Source organism: Lagenorhynchus albirostris, chromosome 7 (genome assembly GCF_949774975.1).
Source record: "Lagenorhynchus albirostris chromosome 7, mLagAlb1.1, whole genome shotgun sequence".
In the NCBI taxonomy this organism is placed as follows: domain Eukaryota; kingdom Metazoa; phylum Chordata; class Mammalia; order Artiodactyla; family Delphinidae; genus Lagenorhynchus; species Lagenorhynchus albirostris.
The window spans coordinates 80,105,603-80,129,380 of NC_083101.1; the positions used below are offsets into that span (position 1 = coordinate 80,105,603).

At 39.8% G+C, this 23,778-nt stretch overlaps 1 protein-coding gene and 1 long non-coding RNA gene across 2 annotated transcripts; one reads left to right on the plus strand and one right to left on the minus strand.

Moving 5' to 3' along the window:
* Positions 1-10,884: 10,884 nt before the first annotated feature.
* DNAJA1 (DnaJ heat shock protein family (Hsp40) member A1) lies at positions 10,885-22,092 on the plus strand. Its single transcript, XM_060155204.1, has 9 exons — positions 10,885-11,143; positions 12,246-12,387; positions 12,540-12,717; positions 15,036-15,140; positions 16,126-16,353; positions 19,007-19,121; positions 20,441-20,556; positions 20,857-20,957; positions 21,710-22,092. Exons 2-9 carry the CDS (start codon positions 12,256-12,258, stop codon positions 21,926-21,928), a joined length of 1,194 nt encoding a protein of 397 aa, XP_060011187.1. The 5' UTR covers positions 10,885-11,143; positions 12,246-12,255; the 3' UTR covers positions 21,929-22,092.
* Positions 20,037-22,767, minus strand: LOC132523713 (uncharacterized). Its single transcript, XR_009541619.1, has 2 exons — positions 20,432-22,767; positions 20,037-20,288 (listed from the first exon to the last, which is right to left on the minus strand). It is a non-coding gene; the product is annotated as an uncharacterized LOC132523713 (long non-coding RNA).
* Between the last annotated feature and the right edge of the window lie 1,011 nt (positions 22,768-23,778).

Below are 23,778 nucleotides of genomic sequence, written 5' to 3' on the forward strand. Positions count from 1 at the left end.
TGTTGACTTTTAACTTAGAATGACTAAAGAAAATGCATTGCTATTTCCACCCCCCTCTTCCTTTCTATCAGAATTTTTTTTAAGACTTAAAAGCAAAATTATCTGAAAATTGCTCACTGCTGAGCAGAAAGGCTACTCTGAACTCAGAAATTAGTCACTGACATTTCCTGCAGGAGGGCAGCCCAAGCAGGCAGAAAAACCACTACAGTGCTAGGCTGGATGTTCCATGAGGGCAGGAACCATCTCTGCTTCTTCACAACTATCTACCTGGTGCCTGGCTTAAAGTCTGGCACAATGCATATTCATTCATTCACTCATTCCATAAACTTGTATTGAGTACCTACTCTGTACCAGGCAGTGTTCTATATGCCTGGGATACATCATAAAACAAAACAGACAAAAATCTCTATCTAAATGAAATTTTACTTCTATTGGGAAGAGGGTATAGCGGGAAGAGACAATAGGTAAGTAATCTGTTATGTCATGAGTGTGAAGTGATATAAAAAAGTTAAGGGGGATTGGGAGTGCTAAAGAGGAAGAGCAGATTGTGATTTTGAATAGGGTAGACATTGTAGGCTTCATTGAGAAGGTGATATTTAAACAAAGCCTCGAGGCGGGTGAGATGCTCAATACACACTTGTTGATTACACAAATGAATGAGACCAAAGTTAAGGAAGCAGAAAAGTACAAGGGATGTTCAGGAGGTGGTGAGAAAACGAGTTGAGAAGGTAGGCTGTTGGAGATGAACTGGGAAGGAGATGGGAGGCTCACTAAGAAGGCTGCAGAGCTAAAGGGTATGAATTTACAAAATTTAGAGTTTACAAAGAACTTTCACTTATAATCCTATTTAATTCTCACATTCCCAGTAAAGTTAGTTTTGTCTCTACCAATAAAGAAACTATACTCAGAGTAGCTTGGTAATTTTCCTAAGATCATACAGAGATACAACTTAAGAGTAAAATTTTATGTACATTTTTTAAATTATACACCCTGTAAAGCAACCAATAGATTGTGAGTGCTCAACAAAAAAATTAAAGAATAGTAAACTAACAGCCTATTTTGAATCATGTGTATGGTATTACTGGCAACAGAAAATATGCAGCTGCAAATCTATTTCTTTCATAAATGCCTCTCTTTTTACTAGTGTAAACTTTTGCAAACTTTTGCTTTCAGATTCAATCCATTTCTTTTACAAACACAATAATACTTTGTGACTTGATTTTCATGAATAAAAATATTTCTCAGTTATACAAGAAATACATGGATACTTTCTTTAAAAGGTTAAAGTTGGGCTTCCCTGGTGGCGCAGTGGTTGAGAGTCCGCCTGCTGATGCAGAGGACACGGGTTCGTGTCCCGGTCTGGGAAGATCCCACATGCCACGGAGCGGCTAGGCCCGTGAGCCATGGCCGCTGAGCCTGCGCATCCGGAGCCTGTGCTCCGCAACGGGAGAGGCCACAACAGTGAGAGGCCCACATACCGCAAAAAAAAAAAAAAAAAAAAAGGTTAAAGTCCCCACCCAGTGGCCACCCTCCACCCTGATCCTCAACATCAGAGATAAGTAAGTACTATCAGTTCTGATTGTATCCTCCTGCTCTTTTTCTATGAATACTTGTATATCCAAGTGTTGCCTGAATATCCACACTCGGTTAATATGTTGAAAACTGAACTCATTATTTTCCCCTCAGAGCTAATCTGGTCCTCTGATTTCCTGTGTCAGTGAATAGTATTACCCCATCAGAAACTTTACATTCCATATTTTATCCACCCACTCACCTATCACATCTAATCATCAACAATCCCTGTAGGTATACCTCTTTAATACCTTGCGTTACCACTATTCTCCAATCCTACTCCCACAGCTTTAATATTGGCCCTCTTTGCCTACTACTTCTACGGCAAGGCCAGATTCATGGCTGTGTGATGTGCAGTCACACAGGGTCTCACGCTTAGAAGAGCCCCATGCTAGGTTTAATGCTCTGCTGTCACTGTCTCGAATTCCTCAATAATCTTTTTTTTGGCTGTGCTGCACAGCTTCCGGGATCTTAGTTCCCCAACCAGGGACTGAACCCGGGCCCTGGCAGTGAGAGCACCAAGACCTAATCACTGGACTGCCAGGGAATTCCCATCTCAATAATTTTTGACAAGGGACCCTATGTTTTCATTTTGCACTGAGTCTTACAAATTATATAGCCAGTCCCATACTACTGTAATAGCATCCTAACTGGTATCCATTTTCCCGGTATGGCCCTGCGGCAACCCACCCTCCACAATTCTGTAGGGAATTAAAAAGAAGACATTCCATTGGAATTGGATCAAGCAATACAGGGCACAGACGTCTCCCCTTTTCAAGGCTAAGAAGTCTAAAGTACAACTTTAAATTGAAAAGATGAATTATAGAAGAATGAAAGTTCCATATACGAAGGATCTAACCACATTATCTATAGACACTTTTGTATTACAAGTACTTAGGGAAGATGGTCAAAGTAAATACAAGTCTCTGTGAAGCCAGAATGGTAAAGACCACAGGCTTTGCCTTCAGAAAGACGGGGCTCAAATTCCAATTTGACCACTTAATGTGTGACTTTCAGGAAGTTACTCAAATTCATTAATTTTTATTTCATATTGATAAAACAGAGAAAATTATCTGTCAGGACTTTAGTGAGACTCACAAAATAACAGGGAACCAGTTAAGTTCAACAAACACTACTCTGTGCCAGACCATGCCTTCATGCTGATGATATCAAGATGAATACGACTTCCTTCTGAAGCATACAGGATGGAAAAAGGTGGCGGGGGTGGGGGGAGAGTAACTTCACAATATGGAGAAATCTGGCAAATGCTACCTCAGCCAGGTGATCAAGGTCAACATCAACAGTGATGAGTCATGTTCACAGTATGTACCTTGGATATATGATGAAACTAGCACTTTACCTCTGTGGTCTTTCTCCCCAAAACCCATAAACCCAGCCAATCCATGAAAAAAACATGAGACAAACCCATATTGAAGGACAGTCTACAAAACACCTGGCCAGTACTCCTTAAAACTGTCAAGATTATCCAAAATAAGGAAAATCTGAGAAGCTGTCACAGTCAAGAAAAGCCTAAAGAGACATGATGACTAAAAGTAATGTGGTATTCTGGATGGGGTCCTGGAACAGAAAAGGGACATTAAGTAAAAACTAAGGAAATCAGAATAAAGAATGGGCTTTAAAAAGGAAAAAAAATTGTAACTTTGTATGGTGATGAATGGTAACACTTACTGTGGTGATCATTTTTCAGTGTATACAAATATCAAATCATTCTGTTGTACACCTGAAACTAATATAATATTATATGTCAACTATACTTAATTTAAAAAAAGAATGGGCTTTTGTTAATAATAATGTAACAATTTTAGTTCATCAGTTGTGACAACTGTACCATTTTTATTAAGAAGCTGACAACAAGGAAAACTGGGTGCCAGGTATACAGGAACTCTCTGTACTATCCTTGCAACATTTCTGTAAATGTAAAACTATTCTAAAATTAAAAGTTTACGTAAAAAATAACAGGGCTTCCCTGGTGGCGCAGTGGTTAAGAATCCACCTGCCAATGCAGGGGACACAGGTTCGAGCCCTGGTCCAGGAAAATCCCACATGCCACGTAGCAATTAAGCCTGTGCACCACAACTACTGACCCTGTGCTCCAGAGCCCACGAGCCACAACTACTGAGCCCACAAGCCACAACTACTGAAGACTGGTGACGCCTAGAGCCCATGCTCCGCAAGAAAAGAAGCCACCACAATGGAAAGCCCGCGCACCACAACCAAAAGTAGCCCCTGCTCACCACAACTAGAGAAAGCCCGCACACAGCAACGAAGACCCAACGCAGCCAAAAATAAATAAAGAAAATTTTAAAAATAAAATAAAAAATAACAACTGGGGGTTGGGGGTTGAAAGGGAGAACAGTTCATAAAAAAGACTGAGACAATGTGTAGTCACAGAGATAAGAGGAGAACCAGAACAAATTGGTGACACTCAAAAAAATATATATTTCAGCCCCAATAGGCCCCACAGTCAATTAAAAACTAAACGTTGCAAGAAATTTAAATTAATTCATACAAGCATTTAAACTAGAATTTTAGCTAGAATTTACTTTCCATTTTGTACTTTCTAATAAAATTTTTCTTTCCTTTTTAAAGAAAAAAAGTATAGCAGTAATTCTACACACCCAAAACTCAACTCATCTTTCCTCCCCTCCAACTCTGCCCCCACCACAGCTTCCTCTTCCTCCTCTTTCAGGTCTCCCCATCTCAGGAAGGACATCTCCAACCTCTTGCTCAGGCCAGAAAGCTGGAAGTCAGCCATGACTCCTTCTCCATCAACTCTGCATCCAGTCAACGCAACCTGCAGATTCTACCTCTATACTTATATTTCCCTCCCTCTCCATTTCTACTGTGTAGGCCTTACCAATTCTTTTTTTGTTTTGTTTTGGGGTTTTTTTGTTTCTGTTTTTGTTTTTGTGTTTTTGGCCATGCTATGCGGCTTGCGGGATCCTAGTTCCCCGACCAGGGATCAAACCTGTGCCCCCTGCAATGGAAGCATGGAGTCCTAACCACTGGACCACCAGGGAAGTCCTGGCCTTACCAATTCTAATCTAATCTCTCATCATAAAAACTTCCTATGGATCCATCTTCCACATTAGCACCCAAATGGTTGTTCTAAAATGTAAATATGATCAAATCATCTGTAAAACAAGGTTGATATGATTAAAATATGACATCTATAGAGAGTACCTGACAGGCACTCCTCCCAAAAAAGTCAGCTGTTAGATGTTATATCACCCCATCCCTAAAATCTTCCAGGATCTCTCAAGAGCTTTCAAGATAAAATTCAAGCTCCTAGCATAAGTCTCAAGCCCTTAAGAAATTGGCTCATACCATGCCTCCAGTCATCTCCAGCTATCTCCATGGATACTTGTAATCTGGCAAGAGTTACAAAGCACACCACTGAAATAAAATATAATGGTAAGAAAAGAGACCATTCGTGATAGAAACAAAAAGACAATGTCTAATAACATCTTTAAGAAGAAATGATCAGGACCTGGTTTAAAACAAAAAGCATACAGTAATCAAAAACAGTTTGGTATTGGTACAAAAACACAGATATGGATCAATGGAACAGAATAGGGAGCCCAGAAATAAATCCACACACCTACAGTCAACAATTCTTTGTTGAAGAATTAATCTTCAACAAAGGAGGCAAGAATATAAAGTGGGAAAAAGTCTCTTCAGCAAGTGGTGCTGGGAAAGTTGGACAGCTGCATGCAAACCAATGAAGTTAGAACACACCCTCACACCATGCACAAAAATAAACTCAAAATGGCTTAAAGACTTAAACATAAGACATGACACCATAAAACTCCTAGAAGAGAGCATAGGTAAAACATCCTCTGACATAAATCTTACAAACGTTTTCTTAGGTCAGTCTCCCAAGGCAATAGAAATAAAAACAAAAATAAACCAATGGGACCTAATCAAACTTACTAGCTTTTGCACAGCAAAAGAAGCCATTAAAAAAAAAAAAAGACGACCTACAGAATGGGAGAAACTATTTGTAAATGATGAGACAGACAAGGGCTTAATCTCCAAAATATACAAACAGCTCATACAACTCAACAGCAAAAAAAAACCCAATTGAAAAATGGGCAGAAGACCTTAATAGACATTTCTCCAAAGAAGACCTACAGATGGCTCGTAGGCACATGAAAAGATGCTCAACATCGGTCAGAACGGCCATCATTAAAAAATCTACAAATAACAAATGCTGGAGAGGGTGAGGAGAAAAGGGAACACTTTCACACTGTTGGTGGGAATGTAAGTTGGTGCAGCCACTATGGAAAACATTATGGCGGTTCCTTATAAAACTCAAAATAGAATTACCATATGATCCAGCAATCCCACTCCTGGGCATATACCCAGACAAAATTATAATTTAAAAAGATACATGCACCCCTATGTTCATAGCAGCACTATTCACAATAGCCAAAACATGGAAACAACCTAAATGTCCATCAACACATGAATGAAGAAGACGTGGTACATAATATACAATGGAATACTAATCAGCCTTAAAAGAACAAAATAATGCTATTTGCAGCAACATGGACACAACTAGAGATTATCATACCAAATGAAGTAAGTCAGAAAGAGAAAGACAAATAGCATATGATATCACTTATATGTGGAATCTAAAATATGACACAAACTTATCTACAAAACAGAAACAGACTCACAGACATAGAGATCAGACTTGTGGTTGCCAAGAGAGGGGAGGGAGAGTGATGGACGGCGAATTTGGGTTGGTAAATGCAAAATATTACGTGTAGAACAGATAAACAACAAGGTCCTACTGTATAGCACAGGGAACTGTATCCAATCTCCTGCAATAAACCGTAATAGAAAAGAAAATTATCAAAAGAATGTCTCTATGTGTATAACTGAGGCACTTTGCTGTACAGCAGCAATTGGCACAGCATTGTAAATCAACTATACTTCAACTTAAAAAAAAAGCATAAAACACAATAAAGAAAATGAATATACAGTTATATGCACAATATAACTTGTTTACAGAGAGGAAGATTCAACATTATAAACATGCTAGTTCTTCCCAAACTGACTGATATATAAAAGCACTGTAATGACAATAAAAATCATGTTGGGATTTTGGGTAATCTGCCAGAAACATTCTTAAGCTCATCTGGAAGAAGAAAAATACTAGAAAATGCCAGGAAAATTGTAAAAAGAAGGAGCAATGAGGAGAAAGAGGCCTACCAGACATTAAATTTAAGTAAATTTAGTACATAATAAGAGTGGCATCTCACACGAGTTAGGAGAAAGAGTATTAAAATATTTAGACAAACTAGCTCACCATCTGCAGAAAGATAAAGCTCAGTTAATTACAAATAACCCTCAGTCCTTTCACCAAAAGAACTTCTAGGTGGAAGAAAGATTTAAATATGAAAAATTAAACGATGAAAGTGCTAGAAGAACACCTGGGAGAATATATTTATAGTGTTGGATTGGTGAAGTCTTTTAAACATAGCAAATGAAGAAGTAGGAGGGGAAAAGAAGAGAGGAGAAGAAAAGAAATAAGAAGCCAAAATAAAAAGTTGAAACTTATCTACATAAAAATTTAAAACTTTATATGGTCCAAATATATACACATATAGTCAAAAGCTACAAAACACTAGAGAAAATAACTGCAACACACAACACATTAACACCTACTATCTATCACAGATAAAGGTGCTATTATATATCATTAAAACAGTGGAGGGACACCACAGAAAAATGGTCAAATGAGAGGAATAGACAGGGTGACAGAAGAAGAGTTAGTAAACATTTAAAAGATGCTAACCACACAATTCAAGAAAGTCAAATTAAAACAATAGATATCACTTTTTAACCTTTAAGGTTAGACAAGACAAAAAAAAAAAAGAGAGAACTCACATTGGCAAAGTCCACTCATACACTGCTGACAGGGGTACAAGCTGATATGGAAAGTTATTTATTCAATTTTAAATTTGCATTCACATTGACACAGCAATTTCAGTTCCAGATGTCTGTCTTAAAGAAATACTTTCATGAGTGCCCAAAGCTGTTATTTGAGAATATCTCAGCAACATTGTTCATGAAACAGTGGAAACTACCAAAATGCTCAATAGGGGAATGGTTAAATATGGTGCCTGCATGCTATACACTATAAACTCGTTAAAAATAACAAGCTAGACTATTTATCCTAACATAGTAAGATGACAATAAATTAAGCCAAAAGGGCTAATTGCAAACAGCATGTATAATATGATCTTATTTCTGCACCAAAAAAGATCACATTCTAAATTACTTCTAATCTTTTCGCATTTTACGTAAATAATGTTTCTTAAAAGTGTTAACTTCTATTACTGAAAAACCAGAATATTTAGCAGCACATATTTTCAGCACCACTGACATGTTTCTATGAAGGAAAAACCGTCAAACAGAACATACGTAATGATGGGGGTTTTTTTGTTTTTTGCGGTACGCGGGCCTCTCACCGCTGTGGCCTCTCCCATTGTGGAGCACAGGCTCCGGACGCGCAGGCTCAGCGGTCATGGCCCACGGGACCAGCCGCTCCGCGGCATGTGGGATCCTCCCCAACCGAGGCCCGAACCCGTGTCCCCTGCATCGGCAGGCGGACACTCAACCACTGCGCCACCAGGGAAGCCCCGTAATGATGTTTTTTAAGGCAACTAAAAATCACCTAACTTGCTTCTGGAGTGATGATACTAGTTCAAAGCTTGAATTGGGAGGAGGGAATTTTATACATTTTTAAGTTTTTTAAATAAGTACTGCATTCAAATGGATTAAATATTCCAAAATTACAAACAGGTATATCGTGAAATTTCTTCCTCCCATCTGCCTCCCCCCAGCAGCTAGCTCTCTCCACAGGCAACCATATTACTAGTTTTGGGGTATCTTTCTGAAATATTCTATGCATATACAAGCAAATGAGTACATAGTTTTCTTTTTTAACCAAATTTTATGCCCTTTATTTTATTCTTAATAAAGAATTAACTTGTAATAATCTATACTCGAAAATAATCTGAAATATATATATATATAACTGGAAAAAAGGAATTAAGCTTAAAGAGCTTGCAGATTTTAAAAGTATTTTCAATATCATATTTCATAGTCTTAATGTTTCAGTCTCAAGACGGTATCTTCATGTTTGTATCACACTTTCACCTTTCTAAAACGTGTGGGAATTTCAGTTGGGTTCCTCAGGTAAAAAGAAACACTAAATATGGTAATACTTGAGAAACACTAGCCATGGTAATATTTATTGTGGAAACTCTCCGTTGAAGTGATTTGATATACACCATACTGATGCTTATTTCATATGCTTAACCAATGTTAGACTCACAAACGCACAGTTCACGTTACACTAAAGTAGGGACTTGAGGACTTCAAAGCCTACATAACACATGGACGATATTTATTAGCTGTTTGTTTACTGTTCTCTTTTAATTGTTCATGTTTTCACAACTGTTGGTCTCTCCGCCTGGGATACTCATCTGGATGGTGCAAGGTTCCCCCTACTTGGCACCCCAATACTCTTTTGTCAACATTTATCCTTGACAGCAAGGAAAACGACTTCCGTGATTTTTATATTATCAAGCCCTAGCTCGCTGCCTGGCAGCATTGGAGTTTTAGTGACTGAAGATTAAGAAAACAAAACAAAACCCTTTACACCTGAGGTGATAATTGAGAAGGTAACATCTAAGATTAGAAACATTAGGTGTGGACTTCCCTAGTGGCACAGTGGTTAAGAATTCACCTGCCAACTCAGGAGACACAGTTTCGAGCCCCGAGTCCAGGAAGACCCCACATGCCATGGATCAACTAAGCCGGTGCACCACAACTACTGAGCCTGCGTTCTAGAGCCCACGAGCCACAACTACTGAAGCCTGCATGCCTAGAGCCCGGGCTCCGCAACAAACCACCGCAGTGAGCAGCCCCTGCTCACCACAAGTAAAGAAAGCCTGCGTGCAGCAATGAAGACCCGACGCAGCAAAAATACATAAATAAAATTAAAAAAAAAAAAAGTTAGGTGTTTCTCAGCCATACCACAAGCACGAACAGGTGAAAAACTGCATTTGGGAAAATGCACAAAGCTACAATTTAAAGAGATAAGGCTGAACTGATAAGTATGGGATGCCTCCAGGGTAAAGTTCAAAATTCTTATTTTAGTAACATACACCAACAGGTGTTTGCCAACTAGCTCTGAAGCCTCACCTTCCGTCACTCCAGCTTTCAGCTCTGGCTATATTCAAGTACCTGCAATTTCCTAAAAACATCATATTCTTTCACACCTTAATCATAGCCTTCCCTTGCACTTTGTCCTTGCTGGGAATACTCTTCTTTCTTCACAACTCAGCTCAACTGCCACTTTCCCAGAGAAGCTTTCCCTGTTTCATCAGATTAATAGGGTTCCCCTACAGTTCTTTGGCTTGCCTGTCTCCCTACTAAAGTCTGAGTGAACCAGGCTTTTTCAGCTTTGCATGTCCATCTTCCTTGGTGTTAGGTCCTCCTGTGTTTGTTTTGTTATTGAATAAGGAAGACAGACCCCATCTTCCATTATGTCCTGAACTCAACATTTGAAAGCCTTAAGGATTCATTCTGCAGACTCTAGATCCAGATCCACAGACTAGTAGGACTTAAACGTTAGGTCAAATAATTAAAACTATTTGCCAGTTAGCCACTCTTGGTGTTACTGTGTCCCCCGCTAGCCAAACCCGGTGAACGCCTGGCCAGAGAGACTACTGGCCCACGGTTTGCACCACGGTAATGCAAACGTTTCCCCATTGAGCACCGCCTGAGCCCGACGTATGGCAAGGCCCAAAGCAAATAACGTGTGTATACGGGTCTGGACTTGCACTAAGAGCTCTTCCAACTTCGCGGTTTGGTGAATTGCGAGGCCTTGGACCGCATGGGTGATTGCTCTGAGGCCCAGGCCCGTCTTGCTCAGCATTTCGCACTCGGCGGCTTCCCAGAATCTCAAGTCTAAAAAACTAAGCCGGTTAGAGACACCAAAAGAGGTGAACCAGGCGCCGACGGGGGAAGAGGTGCGGCAAAAAGCTTTGTTCTGAGAGGTTCCTGTTCAGCGCACAGGCCCTGCCCGGGCCCAGTTCTCGAGTCTTCCGCGCTCCCGGAAGCGGCGGCGGCCCCACAGATTTGGGAATCCCTTGCCGACCCAAAATCGCAGCGCTCTTAGGTAATCCCAGTTCCCGCTCGAGACTTCTGCACTCTCGCACTCGCTGGGTGGAGGATAGGGCTCCACAAAGTTCCACAAACGCCAGACCCAGGATTGCGCACAGCCCCTCCCAGCCCGAGCGCCCCCGCGCCGTTGCCCAGGCAACCGCGGGCGGTGGCAGCGGCGGGAAGGGCGGAACTTCCGGTGGGTGACGCGCCTGCGCTCGGCTACAAAAGACAACGGCTGCGGCGCTCCAGGCGGAACTTTCCAGAACGCTCGGTGAAAAGGCGGAGGAGCGGCGGCTGCCCGAGCTGCGCACGGCAACGCGCTCCTTCCCGCTCCCCCATACCGGCATCGGCCCTCTCACCGGTGAGCTTCAGCCTTCGGGCTTCACCTCGTCCCAAGGCCGGCACTGTTGGCTGCGCCGGGAAGCCAGATGGAGCCGCGGTCGTGAGGCGGTTGGCTCCGCGTGGGCGGGAGGGTTGTCGATTCCTGTACCCACGATTCTCCTTCTGGAGAGCTGGTGGGGGTACCCCGGCAACCCTCGCCGGCGCGCAGCGAGTGGGCCCGAGACCCTTCCTGGAGCTTTCTCCATGCCCTATCTATCTAGCCAGGGTTCTCCGAGGACCTGCTGCCTCAGTCTTTTCCTCCGTCCGCGCTCGCTGGCGGGCGGGCTGGGGGTGGGGGTGGGGGGGCGACCCTTTGCGCACGCGCAGAAGGAGCTAGGGGGGCGAGGGGCTGCGGGAGGAGCCGGGCGGAGGCTGCGGCGTTCGCTTCTCGGGTCTCTCCTCCTTCGCTTTGTTGGGTGCTGGGCTTCTCCCACCCCTTTCATCCTGGGTGGGAGGGGAAAGGAAGAAACCCCTAACGGTCGGCATTGAGTGCAGGGCAAAACCTAACAGCGTGTAAACTACGCTGGCTTGTGGGGGCGAAAGAGGTTCGGCGGTTGAAGCAGAGGAGCTGTACGTCCTGTGACTGAGAAACAGCCTCAGGATTGAGGGGGAGGGGAGCTTGCTTTTTGGAGCTGGTGTTCTTAGTTTCATAAAACACTGCCTCCCCGCCTTGTGCCCAGATGTCTTTTCTAGGAAGTGTATGATTTATCAGATTTACTAAGAATAATGGTAGTGGATTGAACCTCTTAGTGCTCCTCTTCTTTACTGCCCTCTGTCGCTGGTTGGGAAGGGAAACAGGAAAAATCCAGACAATAGTCGCGTTATTATGGGAGCTTTCAGGTGGGAGAGTGGGAACCAGCTGCTATAGGAGGCTTTTGAATTATCCCCTGATAATTATTAACTTATATTTAGTCTTAGAATTGATAGGTAAATTACCAAAGGAATTGTTACCTTCTCTGTGAAATTTAGGGAAGGTGGTGTTCTTACAATCAGGTTTCTCAGAGAACAGATTTCTATGCCTAAATTTTATTAATTAAAACTACCAGTTGAAAGTCGGCTAAAATTGAACTTTCTTATTTTAGACTGTAGGAAATGGTGAAAGAAACCACTTATTATGATGTTTTGGGGGTCAAACCCAATGCCACCCAAGAAGAATTGAAAAAGGCTTACAGGAAACTGGCCTTGAAGTACCACCCTGATAAGAATCCAAATGAAGGAGAGAAGGCAAGTAGTACACTCATAACATAGCTGAATAGTTCTTGCCAGGTGTACGGTATTTCCATTACAACATGAAATTGAGTATGTCTAATGTAGTGGCTGTGCTTTGTAACAGTTGAGTTTTTTGAGTGAAATTTATCCCCCCTTTTCTGAAACAGTTTAAACAGATTTCTCAAGCTTATGAAGTGCTCTCTGATGCAAAGAAAAGGGAATTATATGACAAAGGAGGAGAGCAGGCAATTAAAGAAGGTGGAGCAGGTGGCGGTTTTGGCTCCCCCATGGACATCTTCGATATGTTTTTTGGAGGAGGAGGCAGGATGCAGAGAGAAAGGAGAGGTAAGAATGACAGTTCACATGTGGCAAATTAAAATTAGCCGTTGGTCAAAGTAAATTCTTGAGAATTCACCTACTAGATGCTTGTTTACTTGTTAGCATAATGTTGTAAACTGATTCATGGTAAGAGTTTAAGAATGAGATTTGATGAGACTAAAAATAGCTAAGCCAATCGAGTGCTAACAAGTGAGTGCTTCTAAAGCTCTTGGGGTACATAGGATTTCTGTGATGTTATCAAGCATTAAAGGAATGAAGTATAGGAGCATAATTTTCAAAACCCTTTTCACAGATTTTATTTTATTCTCAATGTGCACACCCCCACCCCTCAGCCTCAATGGGAGGTACAGTGGCCTTACACAGGCGAAAGTGAATTACGGTTCAGAATGGTAAATTTTTGTCAAGGTCATATATTGCTATGCATCAGAGTCTTGATTGGAACACAGGTTCATTGCCTCCAAATAGCATGCTATCTGTTTAATCTTGTTTCAGTTTTATTATATCAAAATATGTGCCCTTAACATTTAATAGAAATGTGGTTTTCTGGGCTGTGGAAATACTGCTCGTAGAAGTACAGTGTTCTGGTCAGAGTTTATCTTACTTTGTTCCCAGTGTAGTTCATATAAACAAGGACTAATGGGTAAAGCCCATTCTAGAAGGAATGGGCAAACCACTAAATTTTCTTTGAGCTTTTTTGGATTCAGAAGGACTGGAAATTGTTTATTCAGATTTTCTTAAAAGGAGGGGGGGTGTATTTTATTTATTTTTAAGAAATTTACCTTAAAACAATTTTCAGTCAAGGTCAGTTGGTTGGCAAACTCTACTATGTGGCTTAGATCAATTTTATTTATTTTTAAGAAATTTACCTTAAAACAATTTTCAGTCAAGGTCAGTTGGTTGGCAAACTCTACTGTGTGGCTTAGATCAATGCTTAGATCATTTTTTTAGTGTGATATTGGAAAATATTTGCTTAAATTTTAGAAGCTTTATTTCTTCCCTATACTGTAAACTCTATAAGGCTAAAGTAAGAAGGGCAGTTTTCAGCGTTCCAGAACCAATTACATGGAACAGTATTAGTGATGCAGAACAGAAAAGTGGATCTAGAAACAGGTTATAGTTGAGGGCGCTTCACACTTGATTGGTAACTAAAAATGTTCATTAGACATGTTCCGCAGATAGGAAGTTCAAGAGCTTCTTTCACTTAAGCGTAAGGCAGTATTTCATGGTAGATAAAGTCCTGGGAGAATCACTAGCTAGGAACTTACTACCTATCGGCAGGTGACTACATTTCTGTAACCTCTGTTCTTAGATGATCTCCACCTTCCACTTCCCATTCCTAGCTAGATGAAATAGGTCACTCTTTTGTAGCCACTGGCCACATCAAATTTAGATTACTGCAAAGAAAAATAAAAATTTAGTTACTTAGTCTGCAGTAGCCATAATTTTATGCTCGATAGCCATGTGTGACTGCTGGCTGTTGTGTTGGCTAGCACAACATACAAAACATCTCCATCACTGTAGAAAGTTCTGTTGGACAGCACTATGGTAAAGGATGAGAAATCTAGCCTTTTTTGGGGGGGAGGCTGCGTTGGATCTTTGTTGCTGTGCGTGCAGGCTTTCTCTAGTTGCAGTGAGCGAGGGCTACTCATCGTTGTGGTGTGCGGCCTTCTCATTGTGGTGGCTTCTCTTGTTGTGTGCGGGCTCAGTAGTTGTGGCTCACGGGCTCTAGAGCGCAGGCTCAGTAGTTGTGGCCCACGGGCTTAGTCACTCCACGGCATGTGGGATCTTCCTGGACCAGGGCTCGAACCTGTGTCCCCTGCATTGGTGGACGGATTCTTAACCACTGTGTCACCAGGGAAGCCCGGGAAATCTAGCCTTTAAACAGTTAGTGCTGAATAAATATGTCAGGTTCCCTGGGCAAACTTGATTAGTTTTTGGAATTTAGTGTGCTGAAGAATTTTTGGATGATGTAATTGGTCATGTTACTCAATATAATAAGTGAACGATTCAAAGAATATATTAGGACAGAAAAGCAGTTTGGGTTAATTTACTGTGAAATGTGTCTATTTAAATAACATGAGTTTTCTCAAGTGATTTTTGCAGTTAACATTTTTGATTGCTGTAAAATGTAGGATGGCCGTAACTACGTCCTTACACAAATTGCTTAACTCTCACTGGATGTTTCTTATTTGAAATTACACCACAGTTAGAGGATTATGTGTGTACCCTTGTAGGGCTCATCTTTCATTATCCTTTACCGTTTTTATAGTGTAGAACACAAGATTCAGCATCTTAGATTTTTAATGTGCAATGTTTTGTTCTAGGTAAAAATGTCGTGCATCAACTCACAGTAACCTTAGAAGATTTATATAATGGTGCAACAAGAAAACTAGCTCTGCAAAAGAATGTGATTTGTGACAAATGTGAAGGTATGTCTTAACATTCATAATATAATTGAAAATGGAACTGAAGCCGTTGTGGATATATAAAACTGACATATTGCACTACCTAATTCTGAAGAGTGCAAGTACGAAAACCACCTGAATCCACCTTCTAGAGAAATACTAGCAAATTATCAGCACTTTTATGTATTTATTTTGAATGCAGGTGGGACTGATCTAATTTGGTGTCTGTTTTTCTCAATACTGTTCAGAGATGAGTCTTTCCTATCCGCTCTAGAACTTCAGAGGCATTCCAGTGGCTTCATAATCTGTAATATGATTTGACAGTATCCTCTTTTGGGGTATCAGCAGCTGTCAAATTATTGGCTATGAATCTCTAAGGTGTTTTTCTAATAAATACAAGTTATTTGTTGGAAATATGGTATTTTCTAAAGAGAATAAACTCTAAAATGTTCTCATCTCACAGTTAAAGTAGCCTTTTAAGAATTGTGCTTTGGGGGCTTCCCTGGTGGCACAGTGGTTAAGAATCCACCTGCCAATGCAGGGGACATGGGTTCGAGCCCTGGTCCGGGAAGATCCCACATGCCATGGAGCAACTAAGCCCATGCGCCACAACTACTGAGCCCACGAGCTGCAACTACTGAAGCCCGCGCGCCTAGAGCCTGTGCTCCGCAACAAGAGAAGCCACTGCAATGAGGAGCCCGCGCACTGCAACAAAGACCCAACTCAGCCATGAATGAGTGAATGAATGAATTGTGCTTTGGGAGCACATGTTTAAAATCCAGAATTCTGAAATGACTCCTTGGGAAAATAGCAATCAATATGTTTATAGATAAGCTGATTGTGGCGATATTTTATCAAATAAAAAGGCTGAATTGTAGATTCTTACAGCAGCATTCCATCAGACCTTGAAAATATTAATGAAGTGGAGTGTTTAGGAACTGTCTCATTAAAACGTTCGTCGCCATGTCCAGTACTAAATTCAAACATAATTTCTTTTTGAACTATTTAGGCCGAGGTGGTAAGAAAGGAGCAGTAGAGTGCTGTCCCAATTGCCGAGGTACTGGAATGCAAATAAGAATTCATCAGATAGGACCTGGAATGGTTCAGCAAATTCAGTCTGTCTGCATGGAGTGCCAGGGCCATGGGGAGCGGATCAGTCCTAAAGATAGATGTAAAAGCTGCAATGGAAGGAAGATAGTTCGAGAGAAGAAAATTCTAGAAGTTCATATTGACAAAGGTGAGTTCTGAGCCACTTTCTATTTTCAATTCTTGAGTGCTATTGCAAATTATATTAACGTTACATTTTATAGTTGTTTAAAACTACTCTTGGAGTAAGGAATAGGTATATTTTGATTAATTAACTTATTTGTAAGAACTTAGACTATGAATGTTACTTTCTAATAGTTTTTACAGATTATGTAAACATGTCAGTTTCTGCCTCTTGGGTTATAACTTAAAATTTCCTTTAAATATTATTAGGATTTACTTTATTTTGCCAGTTCCTTAATTTTTTCAGTTTATTTAAAAATGCTTTAAAATGTATTACAGCAGTACAAACTCATTGTAGAAATTTTAGAAATGTGTATAGCCCCAGAATAAACGGTGCTGCTTACTCTGAAATAATCAGCATGGTTGGCTCTTTCAGACTTTGCTATTTTAAAATGAAACTGTTATTAGAAAATATACATCTACATTAACTTAAGCTCCTGAAATAGTATTCACCCGTGTGAATCATGGTACCTCCCCTCCCTCCATTTTTTCCCCTTAATTGGTCCCTGTTGAGTAGGGTTTGAATTTCTTTCTGGTAAGATTCCCCACTTGTTACCAACAGTATGTACTCAGGAGGGCATTAGTAGTAAGTGAAGCCATTTATGAATGCTGCACTTGTCCGTTTTTTTGGCCACACTGCAGCCTATGGGATCTTAGTTCCCCAACCAGGGATTGAACCCGTGCCCCATGCAGTGTAAGCGTGGGGTTTTAACCACTGGACCTCCAGGGAAGTCCCTGCCCATACTCTTAACATTAATGGAACAACCAGCAAAACTTAGCTGAGTTTAATTGCTTCACTAGTGTAGTGAGATAGTTACTTTGCCTTGTGAATGATTAAAGACAGATTGTTGGGCTTCCCTGGTGGCACAGTGATTAAAAATCAGCCTGCCAATGCAGGGGGCACAGGTTTGAGCCCTGGTCCCGGAAGATCCCACATGCCACGGAGCAGCTAAGCTCGTGTGCCACGACTACTGAGACTGTGCTCTACAGCCTTCAAGCCACAACTACTGAAGCCCAATTGCCTTGAACCCGTGCTCCGCAACAAGAGAAGCCACGCAATGAGAGGCCCGTGCGCCACAACTAGAGAAAGCCCGCGCACAGCAACAAAGACCCAATGCGGCCAAAAATAAATAAAATAAATAAATTTTAAAAAAATGTTTACTTTTGTCAATGTGTAATACTGATATTTTGGTTTAAGTCCTTCTCTTTTTAGAGGTATATATTGAAGTATTTGGGTTAATTGGTATGTCTGGATTTTAATTGAAATATATGCAGGGAATGTGGATGGAGGTGTGTAATACATGAAATAGTAGTCATGACCTGGTAATTACTGGATCTATATTGATGGATATATAGGGACTTCTTGTACTGTTGGCTACTTTATGTAAGTTTAATACTTTCCGTAATAGAAAGTGAGACAAAGTTGCTCTTGTTGGGTGACCTCAGTGATCATTGGTTCAGGAAATCTGGCACTACTGCTGTAGAGAAATCATCTGCAGACACATGAGTTCTGTTTAAAGAGGTGTTAGTTGGCTTAAGTAAGCCCTTACTGAACTAAGGTGTATGGGCCAGAGGGAAGAAATCTCAGTAAAAGTGTTGGCCTTTAAGAAGCGTTTGCCTGTTGGATGGACTTCCCTGGTGGCGCAGTGCTTAAGAATCCGCCTGCCAATGCAGGGGACACGGGTTTAAACCCTGGTCCAGGAAGATACCACCTGCTGCGGAGTAACTAGGCCCATACACCACAACTGCTGAGCCTGCACTCTAGAGCCCACGAGCCACAACTACTGAGCCTGCATGCTGCAACTACTGAAGCCTGTGCCCCTAGAGCCCGTGCTTCGCAACAAGAGAAGCCTGCACACCGCAACAAAGAGTGGCCCCTGCTTGCCACAACTAGAGAAAGCCTGCATAGCAACAAAGGCCCAAAGCAGCCAAAAATAATAATTTTTTTAAAGCATTTGCCTATTGGAAAAACTTCTTTATTTTTGACACTGATAACCACATGGTCTGAAAGTACCCAACTATAATTATCCTCTTTAAAAAAAAAAAACGACTAAAATCATTCAATATAAATATTACATATTTTTTAAATTTTTAGATTTTATATTACTGCTAATACAATGGAAGAAAATCTGACTTATGCTTCTGTTAGACTTAATAGAAATGATTTGACTTAAGTTTTTTTTAAAGTGATGAAATAGTTAAAAACATTTATGGTTATAAAGTTTGCCAGTCACTGATTTGGTGCCAGCATAGACCTTTTTCTTTAGTCCCCCACAAGAGCCCTGGTGGAGGACATAGGTCGCTGTGGGAAAGTTGATGCTTAGGAAGGTTATGCAATTTGCTTCCCTAGGGTAATCTGGCCTAGTAGTAAATAGCAGCTCTGAGATTCGAAGCCTGACTTGTTTGCCTCTAGAATCTGTGTTCTCCACTATGATAGCTTTCTTCAGTAAGAAATTGGACTGATCTAATAAGCATGTGGGCGTTTTTGGTAAATTCTGTAAAACTTTAGCATCCGCAAAGACTTGAACATTTTTTTCATGCACAAACATGCATTTGTGTTTCAGTAGAGATTCTGACCTTACTTAGATGTTAAGAGTATAAAATTAGCCTTTTGTTTTTAGGCATGAAAGATGGCCAGAAGATAACATTCCATGGTGAAGGAGACCAAGAACCAGGACTGGAACCAGGAGATATTATCATCGTTTTAGATCAGAAGGACCATGCTGTTTTTACTCGGTAAAAATTTTTATCAAATACTCAAACCGACATCTTGCATATTTGGGTTTGTTTTTTTTTTCCTCAAATATAAGTGAGCTTTTTCATTACTTGTAGAATACATTTCTTAGAAATAACCTAGAAAACTATAGCAGAAAAGTTAGACTATGTATGTCTTCTATAAATGATTGTTAATCATTGTTTCAATCTTAGAAGAAGCAAAAGACAAAAATCATTGGGTTTTTTGGTCTAAATGTAGGTAAATTGTTGCCTAATTTGGATTTTGAAGGATATACTTCAGTTAGGAGATGTGTTATATAAGTATAAATAGATAGAGTAGGGGAAACATCCCTAGACAAAACTTTGCCTCCAGTTTTTTTTTTATAAGCAGTTGGTTTTGAAATAAGTACCCTAAAGCTTTCACCAGTTTCTTCAATCCTGAGTTCATGGTAAGTTGGGTTGCTTTTAATTTTAAATAAAAGTCTAGAATCATCTGTGTAAGAAGCTGTAATATATTAATTCACGTCTATTAGGAAATAGTCTTGTGTTTATGATAAATTTATAGTGACGCACAAGAAAGTTAACAGTGTTAAATAATGTATCAATGGGTAGTTTTAAAACATTAGACTGGAGTAGGGTTCCAGTAAGTCTGTTGGGAATGACATCTCAAGGAACAGGTTTTAGATTAATAGTGTCTCAAGAATAATGGGAAATGCTATCGAGCTCAGAATTTTGATGCTATCATTTGAGGTGAATCCTCAACAAGAGTATTTCTGGAGAGTATTCTGCCTGATGAAAAGATGTCATTAATATGAATTGGAAAAGAAAGTAAGCATGAGGAGGAAGAAGTGGGTTGTTACTAAACATAAAAATAGTGTTCATACTGTGCCAGGCACTATATTACTTAATTCATGTACATCAATAAATTACTTCCCCTTGAAATTGGCCATATGCCTTTTATTTAATTTCATAGACCCTAACTTATCCAGGACCCAGCCTGAGGTTTGTTCCACTGCCTAGAGTGTGTGGAGGGATTCTGAAGCCTTGTCCAGGAAACTGTGCTGGCAGTTTCCATATGTTTGCTGTACCCAGTTCTCAGCTCTTAAGAATGGGGAAGAGGCCTTCCTCACCTTCTGAGATGGCCCACACTCTGGAGTATGTTTCTCTCTAAATAAATCCACTTCGTACCTATCAAAGGAAACAAACAAAAAAGAATGGGGAAGAAAGGGCATCTTTTGAAAGATACCATTTGTTTTTAAGAGAACAGAATTGCCTACTTTGGTAGTTGTAATCATTGCTGGTTTGAAGGTCTAAGTATATGCCATACTTACATTGTACAGACGAGGAGAAGACCTTTTCATGTGTATGGACATACAGCTGGTTGAGGCATTGTGTGGCTTCCAAAAGCCAATATCTACTCTTGACAACCGAACCATAGTCATCACTTCTCATCCAGGTACAGTAACTAGATAAGCATCTGTTTCTATTCTAGTGTTTTCATTGTCTGCTTGTAGCTAGTACAACCACGGAGGAAAGTGGCATTTAAGTTGCTCAGTACTTGTCTGTCCTTGAGCTGAAATCATGCGTTCTTGGCTCTCTACTTGTAAGCCCCTAGAAAACCTATAAATGAAAGGTATCAGCATCATTTCATATAAATTTACCTCTATCAATGAGCTAGGACATTGCTCTGTTCTTTATTTTCGCTGCCTCGTAAAAGTGTGATTGTATTTAAGGAATTTGGCTTCAATGTTTTTAGGTCAGATTGTCAAGCATGGAGATATCAAGTGTGTGCTAAATGAAGGCATGCCAATTTATCGTAGACCATATGAAAAGGGTCGCCTAATCATTGAATTTAAGGTAAGCTATACAGTACTGTAGAAATGTTTGAGAATGATTAGTTTATTAAAATCCAGTAGCAGTTAAGTTTCTGAATGGCCAGAAGCCAAATTTATATTCTCCCTTGTCTAGATCTAATGTTACTCTTGTTATGTTGAACATTTTTTGTTAACAAGTTGGTATTGGTTTGTTTGCATCATTATCGGCTATTTAAAGATGGGGGGTGGTGGCAGGTGGGTAATTTACTAATGAAAGGCTATAACTGGAATCTTAAAGTTCAACAGAAGCATGATAGCTGGTGTGGATTTTTGGCAAAATACTGCAATGCTCTGGTTCTTAAAGTAACCCAACCATTTCCCTGAATCTTAAATTTGAGTAGCCTCAGACCCACAAATTTAACATTTATTAAAAACATCTTTGGGTGGGACTGTCTTTGAGTAACAATAGCTTTGTTTAAATTATCCATTAGAAGGAATGAGAATGTGTTTTAGGATGGGTTCTCCTATTAAAAAATGTATTTGCTGAATAGAAGTGATCATTACAATGTAGTTTTATTAGGATCTTTTTTTTAAGACCTTACCTTGAACTCTAGTTCAGAATAGTAGATGATATATGCCTTCTTAGAACATGTGTTCTAACCTGGGATTGGCAGATTTACCAAAAGATTGTGTGGTTTCATGTTTTTTTCCTGGGGAAAATGGGTCAATGGTATTTGTCTAAGGAGCTAAGGATGAAGTGTCATTTAAACTTAAAGTAGAAATTTCTTATTATAGGTAAACTTTCCTGAGAATGGCTTTCTCTCCCCGGATAAACTCTCTTTGCTGGAAAAACTCCTACCTGAAAGGAAGGAAGTGGAAGAGACTGATGAAATGGACCAGGTAGAACTAGTGGACTTTGATCCAAATCAGGAAAGACGGCGCCATTACAATGGAGAAGCATATGAGGATGATGAACATCATCCTCGGGGTGGTGTTCAGTGTCAGACCTCCTAATGGGGCCAGTGAATAACACTCACTGCTGGCATTTTATTTGCAGTAGTGATTGAGTGAAGGACTATAATCATAACATGCTCACTACTTGCTATTGTTTGTTTTAATAATCAATTATAGTAGTGTTTTAAAAGTTAAATGAAGAATAAACTCGAATATAAAAGCTCTGACTTTGCCCTGTATGTATGATGACTTCAGTGTGCAAGATAAGTTTAATACTTGTAAAAACTACTTTAAAAAATTTCCCCTAGCAGTTGTTAGGCCATACTTTGTAATTGATTTCAGCTATGTACATGGAATAGCTTAGACTGAAATGCCAGGTATATGTATTGGCTTCAGTGTATGACCCTTAATTGTTAAGCTATGAAGTTAAAATTGTATTTAACTGGTAGTCAGACGAATTTGTAGAGAAGTGTTGGTCTGTATAGTGGTATTAAGTGGGATTCATTGTGATGCCTCTGCATTTATTCTATTGCCTCAACTGTTACTTGAAGATGGCATGCTATATAATTTAGCCTGTGGTATCAGTGATAGAAATGACACCTTTCTAAAGAAGGGGTTTATCATATAACATGCTGCTTCTTGAGGGCTTGCGCTTGTAGGATTGCATTCCCTTCTGCTGTGCCATCTTTTTTTAATATATCTAGCTATTGGTCCTGGTTACTTTTTTTTTTTCTTCCTTCTCTTTGGACCACAGTAAGCCTTAGTTTAGAGTAGTCACTTCTGGAGCAGGGTAACTTAGAAGTTAGAGTGATGAGAAGTACTTTGCATGTATGAGTTAGGAAGGTGTTTTGCAGGTATGTTACAGGCTTACTTTAAACCATTTAACTTATGCTCCAAAGTAACTGTAATTTAATGTTAGTAGAATAGCAAATTATGAATAGCTTTAATTGTATGTTTAAAGTCATATGTTCACAAGCTTAAATCTGGATATCAGAATTTAAGCAATTCTTGAAATGTATGAATGTCTCCTTAATATACTGATTCAAAAGCATGTCCAGTGTGTCACCACAGGCTTTTTTTTCCCAGGTTGAAGTATTGGCTTTTCACTAATTAAGATACATAATTTTTCATTTAACTAAAGTGAGTAATACCAAAAAATACTATTTAACCATAGTTAAATGTTTAATATTAAACAAGGGTGGGGACTGAAAGTTGAGGGGTGAGTAATGAGCAAAAGAAGGGGGCTTTAAAATCTTTGCAAACGCTGAAGTGAGAATGTGAGAGCTTACTGTTTAATTCTGCTCAGATTCTGTATCTCATTGTAATCAGGAGGCTTAAAACATTTCTAACCTGGAAGTAACCCACAGCTTAAGTTCCCCTCAGAACACTTGAGTTAAAAAGAAGAGACTGAAACTTGGTGTGTAAAGTGCATCATTTCCCAAACCTTCAGGTTTCTTGTCATAGTGACAGTTTTAATTGATAGTCTCTCCACATCATTCTTGGGTTCTTTTTAAATTTGTGGCCAGACAGCTACCGTCATATTTGGATAGTGAAGCAGGTGTCCAGGAAAGGAAAACAAATCAAAATACTAAACATAATGGTTCAACAAATTTTAGTTTTCACTGGATTTATATTGAGAGTCTAAATTCTACAATAAACTTATATTGTAACACATTTAAAAATACTTTCAGACATTTTAAAAATTACAAAAATCCTTACATGAGGTTTTCAATATTATTAGTCATGAGGAAAATAAAATGAAAATCACAGTGAGATACAAAACTTCACACCTAGTAGTCCAAAATCTAATCCCAAATGGAAATGAGAATATGGAGAAACTAGAACCCTGTACCTTGTTGGTGAAAATGTAAAACGGTGCAGTTTCTGTAAGCAGCTCCTCAAAAAGCCAA

What these genes read in the sequence shown, in the direction of transcription:
- DNAJA1 (XM_060155204.1), top strand. Translation starts at nt 12,256, where the DNA reads ATGGTGAAAGAAACCACTTATTATGATGTTTTGGGGGTCAAACCCAAT. An exon ending in AGAAGTTCATATTGACAAAG is followed by an intron (nt 16,354 to 19,006) that starts GTGAGTTCTGAG and finishes TTTTGTTTTTAG; the next exon opens with GCATGAAAGATGGCCAGAAG. An exon ending in GACCATGCTGTTTTTACTCG is followed by an intron (nt 19,122 to 20,440) that starts GTAAAAATTTTT and finishes TACATTGTACAG; the next exon opens with ACGAGGAGAAGACCTTTTCA.